The sequence below is a fragment of the Alternaria infectoria genome (assembly GCF_024043175.1).
Source record: "Alternaria infectoria strain BMP 0036 chromosome Unknown scaffold_15, whole genome shotgun sequence".
Classification (NCBI taxonomy): domain Eukaryota; kingdom Fungi; phylum Ascomycota; class Dothideomycetes; order Pleosporales; family Pleosporaceae; genus Alternaria; species Alternaria infectoria.
In genome coordinates this window covers 70,834-84,053 of record NW_026250704.1, presented here as the reverse complement: position 1 = coordinate 84,053, position 13,220 = coordinate 70,834, and the positions used below count along the sequence as shown (strand labels likewise).

Sequence of the window (13,220 nt, the reverse complement as noted above, 5' to 3'; positions counted from 1 at the left end):
GCATTGCGCATGGTTGCTTGCGCGATAAAGGAAGATGCGGTGGGCTTGACGCGTTGGCAGCCGTCAGTCGTGTTGGCGTGAGGCTTGCCGTGTCTCAGGGTACGCGCAGGGGCGGCTGCAGGTGCGCTAGCGATATTCTTGGAACAACATCACGACGGGTGGCTTCGCACTTCATCCTTCGCTTCCATTTTGTCTATCATCGCCGTTGCTAAGAAGCACTTCCTAATTTATGATAGTATACAGTCCGCCATACGCCCGTTCCCGATCCAGAGCCCCATGTAGCCCCACCTCCCGTCAGCCCTTCAAAGCCACCTTTGTCTTGATCCGATGAAGCACGTCAGTATACCTGCTGTAGTTGGGGAAGTCCACCCCCTGGCAGTCCCTCTTGACCTCCACAGCCTTGCCCGCAGTCAACTCCGCCATACCAAGGTCTCCCCTGAGCTCACAGACTAGCGCAATATCGAGAAATCTGACCAAACGTTAGCAAACACGTCAAGAGCCAAAACCCATTCTGACGACGACATGGCCTCCACAACCGTTGTGGAATTTTCGAAATCCCAGCCTGGGATTAGTCACGCCGACTGCCACTTACACATTTGCCAGTCTGGCGGTAAAGTCCCCTTCAGCCTTGTGTAAAGCCGCCAACTGCAACAGCTTCTTCACGAAATCATCTCGCTGTGCGCCTTTTTCCAGGTTTGCGCCACGGAAGAACCTCGTCTCACGCTCCAGCTCTTGTAACCGGAATCGCCGCTCTGCACTCTGGTATCCAAACGCTGTCTCGTCCTCTTCATCGTCGCTGCAGGCCGGGCAATCGCAGGTGAAGCCGTAGTGTTTGAGCTCGTACGCGCGGAGCGACTTGTCGTGGATCATGTCGCAGTAAGATAGCGTAATCTCCTCGCCCGCGGCGATGGGATTCATGACGTGGATGGTTTCTTTGCCGATGGAGGCGTTCCAAGAGAAGCAGGCGTTTGGGTTGCAAGAGTGGTTGAAGCGGGCGGCGTGCGGGAATACTGCGGCGCCAGCATTCATCTCCATACAGTTTGTCTGGAATATACTGATCAGACTTGGTGAGGGATCGGTTCGCGCTTTGTGTTGTTCCTTGATTCGAAGAACTTCTTGGGGTGGGACTGATTCGTGGATGCGCGACGGCCATTTATTCGGATCCTGGCCGTGTGAGGAGTGAAGTGTGTAGTAGAGTGTCTGTTGCGAAGGGGTGAGGCTGTCGAAGGCTTTCTGAACATCGGAGAGCATGTAGTCGCCGACCGGGACGATCAGGAGGGGGTCCTCCGCGAGGATGCGTGTACCGCGCGGAATGGGTTTGAGGCTGACGCATCCGTAGCCTTTTCCGGGAATGGCGCGTACTTCATAGTACTCGTTGCCTACTACAGCAGTTGTTAGCGTCGCGGATATCATATGGATGCGCATGCCTGGTACAGCATGCGCGACTGTTTCGACGGGATGCCGAAGCACTCCAACTTACCTGGCGATGTGGGGATTATACCGAGTTCCATGGCGATGGTGTGGTGGGTGATGCAGGTTGAAGGTGTTGAGAGCTTGAGATAGGCAGGCACGACCCGCCTATGAGCGTTTGCTATCCGTGCGATGACGGAGCAAGCTTTTTGACTTACGCGACTTTCAGTCTCTGCTGTCGCCTTCGCTTGCGCATACGTCATGGTGAGAGGTGAGAGTACGCTTCTTGTCTGCTTCGACATCTTGCAGCCGGTACATGAATATACACCGAACATACAATATATCTGAGCCGACCGCATCCGACCACACACTGTCTCATCCCATTCCCGCTATCTTCTTATCTTGAGCGACGCCGCGCATGTCACTACTGGGGACTCTTCAAAGTCACTCCACTAACATTAGGGTCTGGAGCATTGCGCTGTATATTCCATCAACATCTGCAAAGACACATGGCACCGAGTACCTTCCCGAGTAGTCAAGACACATCGGCGGTCGAATACAACTGGCATATTCCATTCTGACTACGCTGCACACTCAACAGCTGAACATCGCTCGTAACAGATCCCATCCATCCATCTCTCTCATTTCACCCATCCCGCTCAATCACCTCTCCCACCTAACTCTTCCACTCCAACCACCGATCAGACTTGCCTCACTTCTTCTCAACCTCCTCCGTGATCTCTACCGGCCCGCCATGACCTGAGCATTTATCGACAACCTAACGATTGTTACCAGGTCAGCTCCTGTCTCGCACAGACGATTCTTCAAAGCGGAAGAGCCCTTACTTAAATAATTTCCTTGCCCGACTTCGTCCAGTTTATACAAGCATGCCCCGGGCAGCGGGTCGGGCATGTGATGATTGTACGTGAGCCTTCGCACTTGTACTCGCAGCCGTTGAAGATGACTTTGTGGACTCGGCACATGATGGTTTTAAAGGAGTTGCGTAGATGATGTGTGAGGCTTTAGATTTGATGCCTAGTGTGCTTGGGGGGATGTTGGATATTGTGCTGCTGATAATGGATTGCTGGTATGATGGATGTTGTTGTTTTGCTGCATGTATGATTTGTGTGTCAAAACAGAAGGAGATCGAAGGCTTTATACATTCATGCCGCTGTCACAGGAAAATGTTCGTTGGAATGCAGCTTCACGAATGGTTGATCGTGTCTTCATGATCGTTGATAATTGAAGCATCAAACATGGATATGTTGACATCTTGTGATTATTCCTGAGAACGCACGATGTGAACGCTCGGTTTGATCAAGTGGCGACCACAGCGACACTGTATTCCTAAGTTTCACACTTATTCCTGGAGGATACGTGGACGTGCAACATGAAGTAGACGCTCCAACGAGACTCATGTATTCGGCAAGGCCTTCACACAAAATAAGCTTCTTCGTACTCTCTTCGATCGCATATCCAAAGATCAAGCTGTCAGAACTTTATTACACCCTAAATTCAGTCGATCATCACAAGCAGACCATAGCAGAAGCATTTCGTACATCATTCATTCATTCATTGATACATCAATCAAACATGTCCTATGTCATCCGCCAAACAAATCGCGTTTCCATCCCGCTATCCTCCTATCCTCGTCGTCGCTTCTCTCCTGAAGGAAAATGACGAAGATCTCTCCTCAATCATCTGCAGGGGTTATTGCACTTCCCCGTGCTCCTTCTCGCCCTAAGAAAATTTGGCTCTGAGCACGCGAATCCGTTTCTCTTTCCCAGGCAGGATTTGACGAACTCGTTCTTGGAATGGCCACAGCCCATGTAGAACACTGGTTCGTAGGTGCACATGGTGATGTTTTGTGGTTCGAGGAAGGGTTCTTTTGAGTACGGTGGTATGCGGAGGTGGTAGTTGAATTGGAGGAAATTCGGTAAAAGACTTGGTAGGCTTTTGAAACTGGTAGTGTGGTTTTGGTAGTATTGCTTGATGTAGTAGTGGTAGTGGTAGTTATGGAGAAGCAAAAGAGCGTGGATTTGAGAACTTATATACCGCATTCGAGTACTTCACACTGGAAGAGAGTGTGTTGGCGGCGTCTACGTATACGCCGGGGATAGATTTGGCAATCTACGTATGCAGTTCTTTCAATATGTCTGCTCCTTGACGTGGTTTTGGAAATAGACCTGGTCAAATCTCCCTCATGGAGTGTAGAATATCAATCGCATCGGGCTCGAATTATAGCGGTATATTGACCGGAATATGGGTATTCTTGCGAGTCGTGTGTGCGTGGGTCGCACGCTGTCGTGACCGCTGGCAATGCGCATGGCGGCGACGTAGACCACAATAGCTTCCAGTGACTTCAGCTTGCGCGTTGTAGTTGCCAGGCTGAAGTTTGAGCTAAGCGTGCGACTCACAGGTCGAGCTCTTCAGCGCTAGATGCTCATATGATTCCCAAGCGTCGGATTACCCAAAACCCAATCCCACCACCGTCACGAATCCATTCCAACCCGAAGTACGTGTCGCAATACAGCTCACCACAATGCCCTTCTGCCTCCCTCAGTAGATCTATACTCTTGGTTTGCAAAATGTTTTCGCTGCCTCGCCTCTCATGTTCACCATCCATGTTGAGATCTCTTCGAAAGCATTCGGTAGGAAGATGTAAATGCTTCGTCAACGATGAGAAGACGTGGATGTCGTTGATCTTGAGGTGTGCGCAGACAGGCCTTTTCCAGGCAGTGAGTGCCTCCTGCACGTCTTGTAGAGACAACAGAACGCCCTCGGGGCGATACAAAAGAAGGAAATGCGATACGGCTTTTGCACGGTTGGAGCCCCGTTCTACTTCGATGTAGGGAGGCATTACGCCCTGCTTTGCGTAACTGTGGCGGCTACATCGGCATAGCCAAGGTCCGTATTTGCTATGAAGGCTACGCAGTTGAGTCATAGTGAAGGCCTTGTGCTCGCATAAATGGAATAGCGCTTCGGAAAGGATGGGCTGGATTTGTTCATAGGGCGGCGGGTCTTCGTCGTTGGAGGAATCCGAAAGGATTGATGTCATGCTCATCGGTCGAGGAACAGAAGCGTGCTGCGGTGCAGGGTTGCCTAGCTGCACTTGTCCATGGTTTTGCAAAGGCTGCCTTGGCTCCATGCGCCACCACCGGCGGAACGTTGCCATGGGGTTGCTGATATTCATGTGTCGACAGGTTCTGGCAGAGTCGAAGATAGGATAAAGGTTAGTGAGTCCCTAGCATATCTTTGTAGTGGGAAATTGATTAGCAAAGATTAGCATTCAATCTACCATGGTTCATGCTCGATGAGATTTGTGTGTAAGCTCGGATTCGAGCGACGGTGCTCGTAGCCAGAATGCGTATCATTCGCGACCATGTCCTTGTTCCGGTAGCACTTGCTTTGCGGCGGCTGTGAGTGGCCAGGCTAGCATGAGTTGGGGCGGGACCATTGTTCGAGTTCCATTTGGAGGCAGATTGCGCATACGTGCTGGTATGATGAAGATCTAAATATGCGGCAGACCGAACGCGAATAGACAGAAAGAAAATGCGTTGTGCGACTGGGGTTATCGTGTGATGGATGTTGAGGAGGTGAGAAGGTGCGACATCTGAATGGGGAAGGGAAGGGGCTGCGGAGACTAGTCTCTTCCGGGGCGCGCTAGCCGTCATCTGGCCGATCATTTCCCAGCCACCGCACTCCGTTCCTTCCCATCACACGAAACGTGCTCGAAACCACATGCTGTAGGTGTTCACGTGTTCTACGTTCGCACCCACACTGGGAAGAACCTGAATAAGGCTGCAGCCTGCATCAGGATGAGAACATGTGAATAGGTGACCCAACGTCAATGTGGGCTGCACGCCCCTTCGCTCAGCTTAATGCCTCTGCAACCAAGCCAAAACCTTCTCAGCGATCTCTAGACTGTTTCTCTCCATGAAGAACATGTGGCCATTGCCGTGAAGGCCTTCTTCTCCGAGCTTCATGTGCTCCACGTCCACACCTGCCTGTCGCATGTACTCCACAGTGCAATGATCGTACATCGCATGGTAGCTCGCCTCTGAAGTCACTGTCAGCACCGGTATCTGCGCCAAATTCACCAACTGCTTCGCCGGTTCATCCTGCATGATACATTCACTCGAATTGACGTCTCTTGCAGGAACAACAACAGTCTCGATGTACGTCGCATCGGGTCCCGCCGAAGGCTCGTATGCGACCTCCAGCTCCGTGATGCCGAAAGGTCGCGCAGGACCTGATCCAAAGATTCTTCCGATGAATGGTGGGCCCGCGGGCTCGAGTGCCACGATACTCTTGACTAGATGAGGGCGGAGGTCTCCGACTCGCCATCCATAGGCACCGGCTTGACTGTGCGCGATGATGTGCGCCTGGACGCCGATCTTGTCGAGGAGAGCGGTGTACGCTTTGGCGTTCTCGGCTTCGGATATCAGGTTGTCGGCCTGGTATTGGACTTGAGACGCATAGAAGGCGTCGAAGATCGGATCGCCTGCTTTGCCAGTCCCGGGCCACTGCGTGTGCGACCGTGCTTGCGGCCAGAGGCTATGCGACGCCGTCGAAGTGAACAGTTGCTTGATGAGCGCAGTACTGGAGCTTTTCATCGTGCCTGTATTCGGCAACCACGGAGAACGACCGCGCGATGGCTGATCGCTCAGGTAGATCGTATAACCGTGCGATAAGAAGAACGAAGCCCAGCCTGGTCGACCATCTGGTGTATCGAGAAAGGTTGTTCCAGTCTGACCAGTTCCGTGCATGAAGACGAGGGGATAGTCTTGGGTTGGCTTTGCTGGGGTGAGCTTTTCGACATAGATCTGGTTAACCATGTACTGCGCAGTGGTGTTTCCTATCTACATGGTCAGCATTCACTAGGAGTTCAGAAAGAGAAAGCTAGCTTGTCCTCAAAAGATACTGCATCTCAATTCATACACGACACTTGTCTTGCAGGAAGTCGCAGTAAGATGCAGCATATTCCCCACTGGTGTAGTACATCTAGTTCAGAGGAAAGAGCGCGGTGGTGAATTTGGTGTGACTTACTGACAGGTTCTGATACTCCCCGCCAACGTAGAAGAACTCGCGTTGCGGTGGTAGCACTTGGCCAAACCCATTGATCCAGCTATTTGCGCCGAGTAATGGCGCCAGCCAGGAAGTCACGTTACTAAAGAACGGCATCACGAGATCGGTGACCGAGTCAATGAAGTGTTGTTAGTTACGGAATGGCTGCAGTTCTTGTGAATGAGTTGAGCGATGAACACATGTTCGGGTTGACGTGGTGGTGGCTTGGCAGCTTACATGCGCCTTCCACAACAGTCATGGGTCTACCGAGTCTTTGGGTTCAGCTGCGTGGGACGAAGAAGTCGTGAGCCGAGTAACTAGGGAAGGAACACACTGGCAACCTCCATAAAAACGCATCGTAGGCATGTTTACACTTCTTCTGTAGCAACGAACGTCTTCTCAACCTTCTCGAAGTCTCCTCGCCTTTTTTTCTTCGACGTCTTTTCGTTTTCCATACTACGTAGTGCTCAAACATCAAGATGGGCAGCGTCTGGGTCTTCGGGATCCTGGTGGTGCTGTCGCTTCGGCTGGGCGCCTACATGTACTTCCAGCGGCGACGAAACGCGCGCGAAAAGCGCATTTTGGAGATTGCGGAGGAGGCACGCGCCTACCATGACGGCTATGTGAGGCGTGAGGACTACGAGGACCTCCTCGCTGCCTACAACGTAAGTCGCTGATTATATAGTTCAGATTGCGAAGCGCTAAGTATTGTAGTTCCTCAAGAACGAAACCCCCCCGCAATAGTGCAGCGAGATGCACTTCGCGTCGCCACGTGAGTCCGCGTGTCATGACGTCATCATCCAGATCCCAACCACACCAACCTAACGCGCTTTCTCAGCACACTCTCAGCGCTTCACCCTCCTTAATTCATTAACCCATGTCAGTCGCTCACTATCTTCGCAGCCTCAGACCAAACCTACCCACCCCATGGCGCGCATACTCCTCACTTAACCGCTCTATCCCCTTCAACTTCTTCGCCGGCTACACCGTCGCAAACATGTCCTCCGCAACCTTCCCCGCAACCCCATATGCCCCAACATACGATAATTGGCCGTATACCGACTCGGACTTCGTGCGATACGACGAGAACGACGATGGCGTATTTTACCGACAGCCCAGACTAGTCACGCATATTGACGACCCATCGATAGCGCGATTGACACACTACTACGATACTGTATTACCGAAGACAGGAAAGATTATGGATATGTGCACGAGTTGGAAGTCGTTCTACCCACCGTCCATGAAAGAAGCGATCCAGAAGGGAGACTTGGAAGTTTATGGCGTGGGACTCAACACGGACGAGATGGCGGTTAATGGTGTCTTCCAAGGCCCGGATCGCTGGCGTGTCTTGGATCTGAACAAGCCGCCACACGACGTGCGCACTGCATGGGAAGATGGCCAGGCTCTACAATTCGACGCAACGACGTGCGTTGTCAGTATCGACTACCTCAATAACCCGCTCGAAGTCTGCAAGAAGCTTTTGGAAGCCACAAAGGAGGGTGGGAGCGTTCATCTCGTTATCAGCAATCGGTGCTTCCCGAACAAAGTGGTCAGAAGGTGGATGATGCTGGACGAGCGCTCGCGACTGGAGTTTGTTGGCGATTATTTGCATTTTGCGGGGTGGAAGAACGTCCAGATTGTAGATCTTTGCGCGAGAGATGAGAATGGCATGCGCGTTACTGATGATCAAGGAACGGTACTTGTGAGATCGCAGCGACTTCCAGATCATTTGGACCCATTGTGGGTCGTGCGCGCGACGAAGGGGTCATAGGATTGCGCGTCAACTTAGGGAAAATTGAAAATGTATGCAGACTACATCAACATGGACACATGCAAGACAGGTGACCTCACGTCGATGTAGGCTCTAGGCCTATTTGAAGGGATTATCCTACGGGGTGATCGGGGTTTCAGAGATGCCATCGGTTGCGTGGGGTCTTCAATATTAGTGGTTTTTAGGAGCGGGCCTCTCTCTTCAGGTATGTTACCGTAGGTAACGGCACGCTTCCTGAACTCATGTCTTTCTCAACTTCGTTTATGGTAATCAATTGAGCACCGCATTATCAATGTCGTCGTATACCTCGCATATGTGTTCTGGAACGTTTGACTCTCATGGCAATATCAGCGCCTCGCTGCAGGTACGGGTCGGCTATTCCGAGCATCGGAACTGGTATACCGAGCTTGCGGGGTATATCCATTCACCTCCATAAAGCAATTGAAACGACCATGAACGATCTTCACATATCCGCGCGCAAGCTTCAAGATGACAGCTATTCTCACAACCGCTAGACTGGTTTTCAAGGACTCAGCTGCGCGGCAAAAAGCCATCGACGCGTTTCACAAGATCATCGAGTTCACGACACCACATGAGCCGGAGGTCTTGCAGTATGTCTGCGCATTACCGGTGGATGATAGTTCGCGGACTGAGATATATATGATTGAAGAGTAAGTTCATAAATGAATGGACAACAATGTCGCTAACCATGCTAGATACGCAAACCAAGCAGCAAGTGATGCGCATCTGACTACCAAGCCTGTACAAGATCTCATACGACTCTTCACCACCGGAGATGTCCTTGCTCAGCCACCAGAAGTCCACAACTGCCCGATTATCACCAAGAAAACATCATCACCCGTACCGATCTCATCGAGTCCAGCCATTGTTCTCATGAACATTCCCTGCAAACCGGACACATCCGCCACCAAACAGGCCGAAAAGTGGAGCGAGCTGTCGCAGATCGTGATGAAGAGCGTAAAAGGCGTGAGCTCGTTCACAGTCGTCGAAGACCGAGAAGCGAAAAGCACGCGTGTGGAGAGTGTACTGCAGAGTTGGGATTCGTTTGCCGCATACCAAGAGTTCATGGTCGATGGGCGGAGAGATGGAGCGGATTTGGTGAAGATCAGGCCAATTGATGGCTTTGTTGGACGTGATAGTTCGAGCAAGTTGTGAGTGACAAGGTAGATAATGGCAACTATTCAAGAGCTTGTCGAAACTATCCACCCTGTTCATGAGTCCGACTCTTCGTCTGCGTGATCCACATGTCAAGCCAAAAATCGTGGACTGGCGATCCCGCCTGACTAGCCCCGCGAGTCAAGCGTCGTTGCCCATATAAATGATGCCAGTAGTCGCCTAGATCTGCTCTCGTCGTGCCGTGTATGCCGTATCGTCGCGGGAGAATGTCGGCAAACCATCCGAACGAGCGATGAGGCTGGAATGAGGTGTTAGTGTGTGGAATTGGATAATCGCTGGATATCAAACACCGGCGATAGTAGACTGACGCACTGCGGAATGATGAGGATGTCTGTAGTGTTTACCCCAGCTAGCTATGATTTCAAGAGTCCTAGAACTTCTTCGTCTCCCCAATGCGACGCATGATCATCTGTTTGTTGGTGCAAGACGCTGGCGGCGAAAGCCAAAGTTCAACCCTTCGTGAGGCTCCGTTGTGTTCAACCCAGCAATGTAGTCGACGAGGACAGGTGTGACCGCGGTACATGCAGTACCCTGGGGAGCGTACGACCTCGGGCCAACTAATGTTATGATTGATGGTCTGACGTGCATAACCCGTCATCCTGGAAATGAGCCATCCTTTGTCTGGGACCGCCTAGTGCACGCTTAGTCCTGCGCGTCTCTTTATTGATGTTGGTAGATTGCAATTCATGATCGGCCTTGGCGAATGTCCACTACTGGGAAGGAGATCGATATCTCCTGGATGAGGCGAGAAATTACTGGAACTAGCAGAGTCTTATAGGGAAGTAGCAACGTACCTTATTCCAACGAAGATCGTTCACTGTAAGTGTATCTTCTGGTCCACCATCGTAATCTCTGGTGCTAGCATTCAACTCCATGAGGAGACCTGCGTTAGATGCCTCTTTTGCCTCCCCTTCACTTCTCATAATGCACGATTCCTCAAGCTTCATCCGCAGCCACAGGCCTTTCTGGTTCCCTTCCGCTACTTGAGAGAGACACCATTTGTAGAGTTCGGCGGAATATCGTAGGCGTCCAGGTCTATGCCGAATGTTTGCAGCCATCAGCGTGTCATAGACGATGGATCGGTCGCAGCCAGCTTCGATAACAGCAAATCGCACTGTGTCCAGGTCGGCAGGTCGGCCTAGGCGTCGATTGTGGTTGAACAGCTCTAATGCCTCAAGATTGCGTTCTAGCATGGCATTCTTTCTTGCAGCGACAGCCGCGTGCGCAACTTCAGGGTTCGTCCAGTCGACAGTCATCGCTGTAATCCAGAGTAAGAATCGTAAGAACTCGACTTTGTCTTGAGTCCACGAGCCCGTGAATAGCTTCTCCGGTAGGCGTCCCTTCACAAAAGCGAGCCGAGGAAAATGACTTCTAGAGAAGACCATCTGTGTGGCATCTTGGAAGTCGGGCGGCCACTGCGCATCGAAGCAGCCTTCATTTGTCGTCAGGCCACAGAGACATCCTGCGGGTTCAAATCGTCGCACGATCCACGACTTGAAGAAATCCCACGTCATCCATCTGCTGGCGAATATGAAGGTTTGAGCCGCTGTCTGCTCGGCGCGCTTGCCTCGTACCTCAGTGAGGTAGTAGTCGCATGTTGAGTTGTAGATGTATCCGGATGACAGTCGTGCTGCGATGTGATGCGAAGCTTGAATGAGCGCGATGTTGTGACCAGCGGCAATGAAGATGGGTTGGAGAAGCTCGACGGGTAGACACTCGATCGGGGCGAGACCCATTTTGTGGATGAACAGCAGGATAGGTGAGGTGAAGGTGAGAATGAAGCAGTCGCTAATTCGCAAGGAGCCAAATACCACGAGACTGCAGTTGGAAACGTGTTCCTGAAAGACCTCGACGCCGCATCGTGCATAACTCGGTCTTGCATTGGTCCGGCTAGGCAGCGACCCCCGCATTTGCCCATCGAGGTATGCCGCTAGTTACCCCACGCGGTGCTAGCGCGTTCCAGGGTGTCATCCGAAGCTCACCCACGCCCCTTCCATCGCGACATCACCACCTTCTTTTCGACACCAACCTACAGGAATGGCACACCAACACTGCTCCTCTGAGCTAGGCGGTATAAATTTCGCGATAGCTGGTCTCACTTCACTACGCGCGACCAACACGAAGCCGAACTGCATTAATTGAACATTCACCACGATTGCGCGTTCATGATACTGATGCCAGGTGCGCGTTGGCCCCGGCCTGATGTCACCTGCTCAGAACTCTCAGTATATCACGAACAGTAATGCGTGTCTTGAGCTGATTCGCAGTCGGGCTATCTTTTCCAACATTATGCTCTAAAAGCCAGTAACACAGATTCCACACTCTCCAAGGAGCACTCGTATCGACAAACAAAGAGCTCGAAAGATGCGTCTTTGTTACAGGCCGACAATATGAGCAATGTCTGTCGACAGCGAATGAGATCAGCTTTTCTGAAACCTAGCAACGTTAGGGCGGGGTATTTTCCGGCATTACAGCGGGCACAGTCATGCGTCAGCTTCAACCTGTAAGCTTCAACGCGTCGCTGTCACTTCGCAGAGCTTCGGTATCTCCGTCCGTACCTCGCGCATTCTCGCTACGACATCATCGTCTGCATAAGCTAGAGCTTGGAACAGCTGTGAAAACACCATCTTTACACGATGGCCGATCTCGACCCGAGTATTTTATTCAATGTGAAGGGGCTAGTGGCTGTAGTCACGGGCGGCGGAACAGGTGGGGATAAAATCCTTCCTGATGTGCAGCTTTGTTGATTATGAACAGGCATTGGATTGATGATTGCGCAAGCACTCGAGGCGAATGGTGCGGTCGTGTACATTCTAGGGCGCCGAGAGGAAGTACTGAAGCAGGCAGCCAGCACAGCGGTATGCTCGTCAGACAATGTTCTAGACTATGCTAACACTTTATCTTAGAAACACGGAAATATACACTACTTCAAGACCGATGTGACATCCAAATCCGATCTCTCCGCAGCAGTCGATCATATCGCCACCAAATCCGGCTACGTCAATCTTGTTGTCGCAAACTCCGGCATTCAAGGTCCAACACTCGAAGGGTTGGAAAAAGGTGCATCCATCACCAAATTCCGCGACCACCTATGGAACTGGGATATGAACGAGTTCACGCAAACCTTTGCGGTAAACACTACATCGGCTTTCTTCACGGTCGTTGCGTTTCTTGAGCTGCTCGGCAAAGGTAATAAAGCCGGCAACATTGAGCAAAAGAGTCAGATTATTTGTATCAGCAGCGCGGGTGCTTTCAACCGCGTACCGATGGCGGGCTATGCGTATGCTGGCTCCAAGTCGGCAGCAGTACATATCATGAAGGCTTTGGCGACGACGTTGGTGCCTTACGATATTCGCTCCAATGTACTTGCGCCTGGTTGTAAGTCGAAGCATTCCCTTCCTCCTGCCTTTTGCTTACTAGCATGCGACAGTATATCCCAGTGAGATGACCGCGGGCATGCTTAATCAGGAGACATGGCCGAGGGACTTCATACCCGATCAAAGAGCTGGCAATATCAAGGATATGGCGGGCGCAATACTATTCCTTACTAGTAGAGCCGGAGGTTATGTGAATGGGAATGTCTTGCTTACCGACGGGGGGCGCTTGAGCATCCTGCCTGCGACTTACTGAGCTAGCCTTAATATTCGGCTTGGACAGGAAGAACGCAGTGTGCCCCGCCGTACAATACTCAAGCTTTGCCAACCGCAAGGGCCGGCGCGCAAAGGCTTATCTACCCGTGAATGTATGACGTGTTGGTTTGCGATCGTGGATT

At 51.6% G+C, this 13,220-nt stretch overlaps 6 protein-coding genes across 6 annotated transcripts; 3 read left to right on the top strand and 3 right to left on the bottom strand.

Annotated features, from left to right (window-relative positions):
• Positions 1 to 588: 588 nt before the first annotated feature.
• On the bottom strand, positions 589 to 1,425 carry J4E92_008066 (uncharacterized protein; the record flags this gene model as incomplete). The annotated part of the gene is made up of 1 exon (XM_051499423.1): positions 589 to 1,425. One exon carries the CDS (start codon positions 1,423 to 1,425, stop codon positions 589 to 591), a length of 837 nt encoding a protein of 278 aa, XP_051350206.1.
• Positions 1,426 to 5,288: 3,863 nt separating this feature from the next.
• Positions 5,289 to 6,594, bottom strand: J4E92_008065 (uncharacterized protein; the record flags this gene model as incomplete). The annotated part of the gene is made up of 2 exons (XM_051499422.1): positions 5,289 to 6,272; positions 6,460 to 6,594. The coding sequence occupies 2 exons, from the start codon at positions 6,592 to 6,594 to the stop codon at positions 5,289 to 5,291; spliced, it is 1,119 nt and encodes a 372-aa protein (XP_051350205.1).
• Positions 6,595 to 7,354: 760 nt separating this feature from the next.
• On the top strand, positions 7,355 to 8,251 carry J4E92_008064 (uncharacterized protein; the record flags this gene model as incomplete). The annotated part of the gene is made up of 1 exon (XM_051499421.1): positions 7,355 to 8,251. One exon carries the CDS (start codon positions 7,355 to 7,357, stop codon positions 8,249 to 8,251), a length of 897 nt encoding a protein of 298 aa, XP_051350204.1.
• A 489-nt stretch (positions 8,252 to 8,740) lies between these two features.
• Positions 8,741 to 9,427, top strand: J4E92_008063 (uncharacterized protein; the record flags this gene model as incomplete). The annotated part of the gene is made up of 2 exons (XM_051499420.1): positions 8,741 to 8,922; positions 8,968 to 9,427. The coding sequence occupies 2 exons, from the start codon at positions 8,741 to 8,743 to the stop codon at positions 9,425 to 9,427; spliced, it is 642 nt and encodes a 213-aa protein (XP_051350203.1).
• Positions 9,428 to 9,818: 391 nt separating this feature from the next.
• J4E92_008062 (uncharacterized protein) lies at positions 9,819 to 11,184 on the bottom strand (the record flags this gene model as incomplete). The annotated part of the gene is made up of 2 exons (XM_051499419.1): positions 9,819 to 9,857; positions 10,243 to 11,184. 2 exons carry the CDS (start codon positions 11,182 to 11,184, stop codon positions 9,819 to 9,821), a joined length of 981 nt encoding a protein of 326 aa, XP_051350202.1.
• Positions 11,185 to 12,084: 900 nt separating this feature from the next.
• Positions 12,085 to 13,078, top strand: J4E92_008061 (uncharacterized protein; the record flags this gene model as incomplete). The annotated part of the gene is made up of 4 exons (XM_051499418.1): positions 12,085 to 12,157; positions 12,206 to 12,306; positions 12,355 to 12,826; positions 12,879 to 13,078. The coding sequence occupies 4 exons, from the start codon at positions 12,085 to 12,087 to the stop codon at positions 13,076 to 13,078; spliced, it is 846 nt and encodes a 281-aa protein (XP_051350201.1).
• Between the last annotated feature and the right edge of the window lie 142 nt (positions 13,079 to 13,220).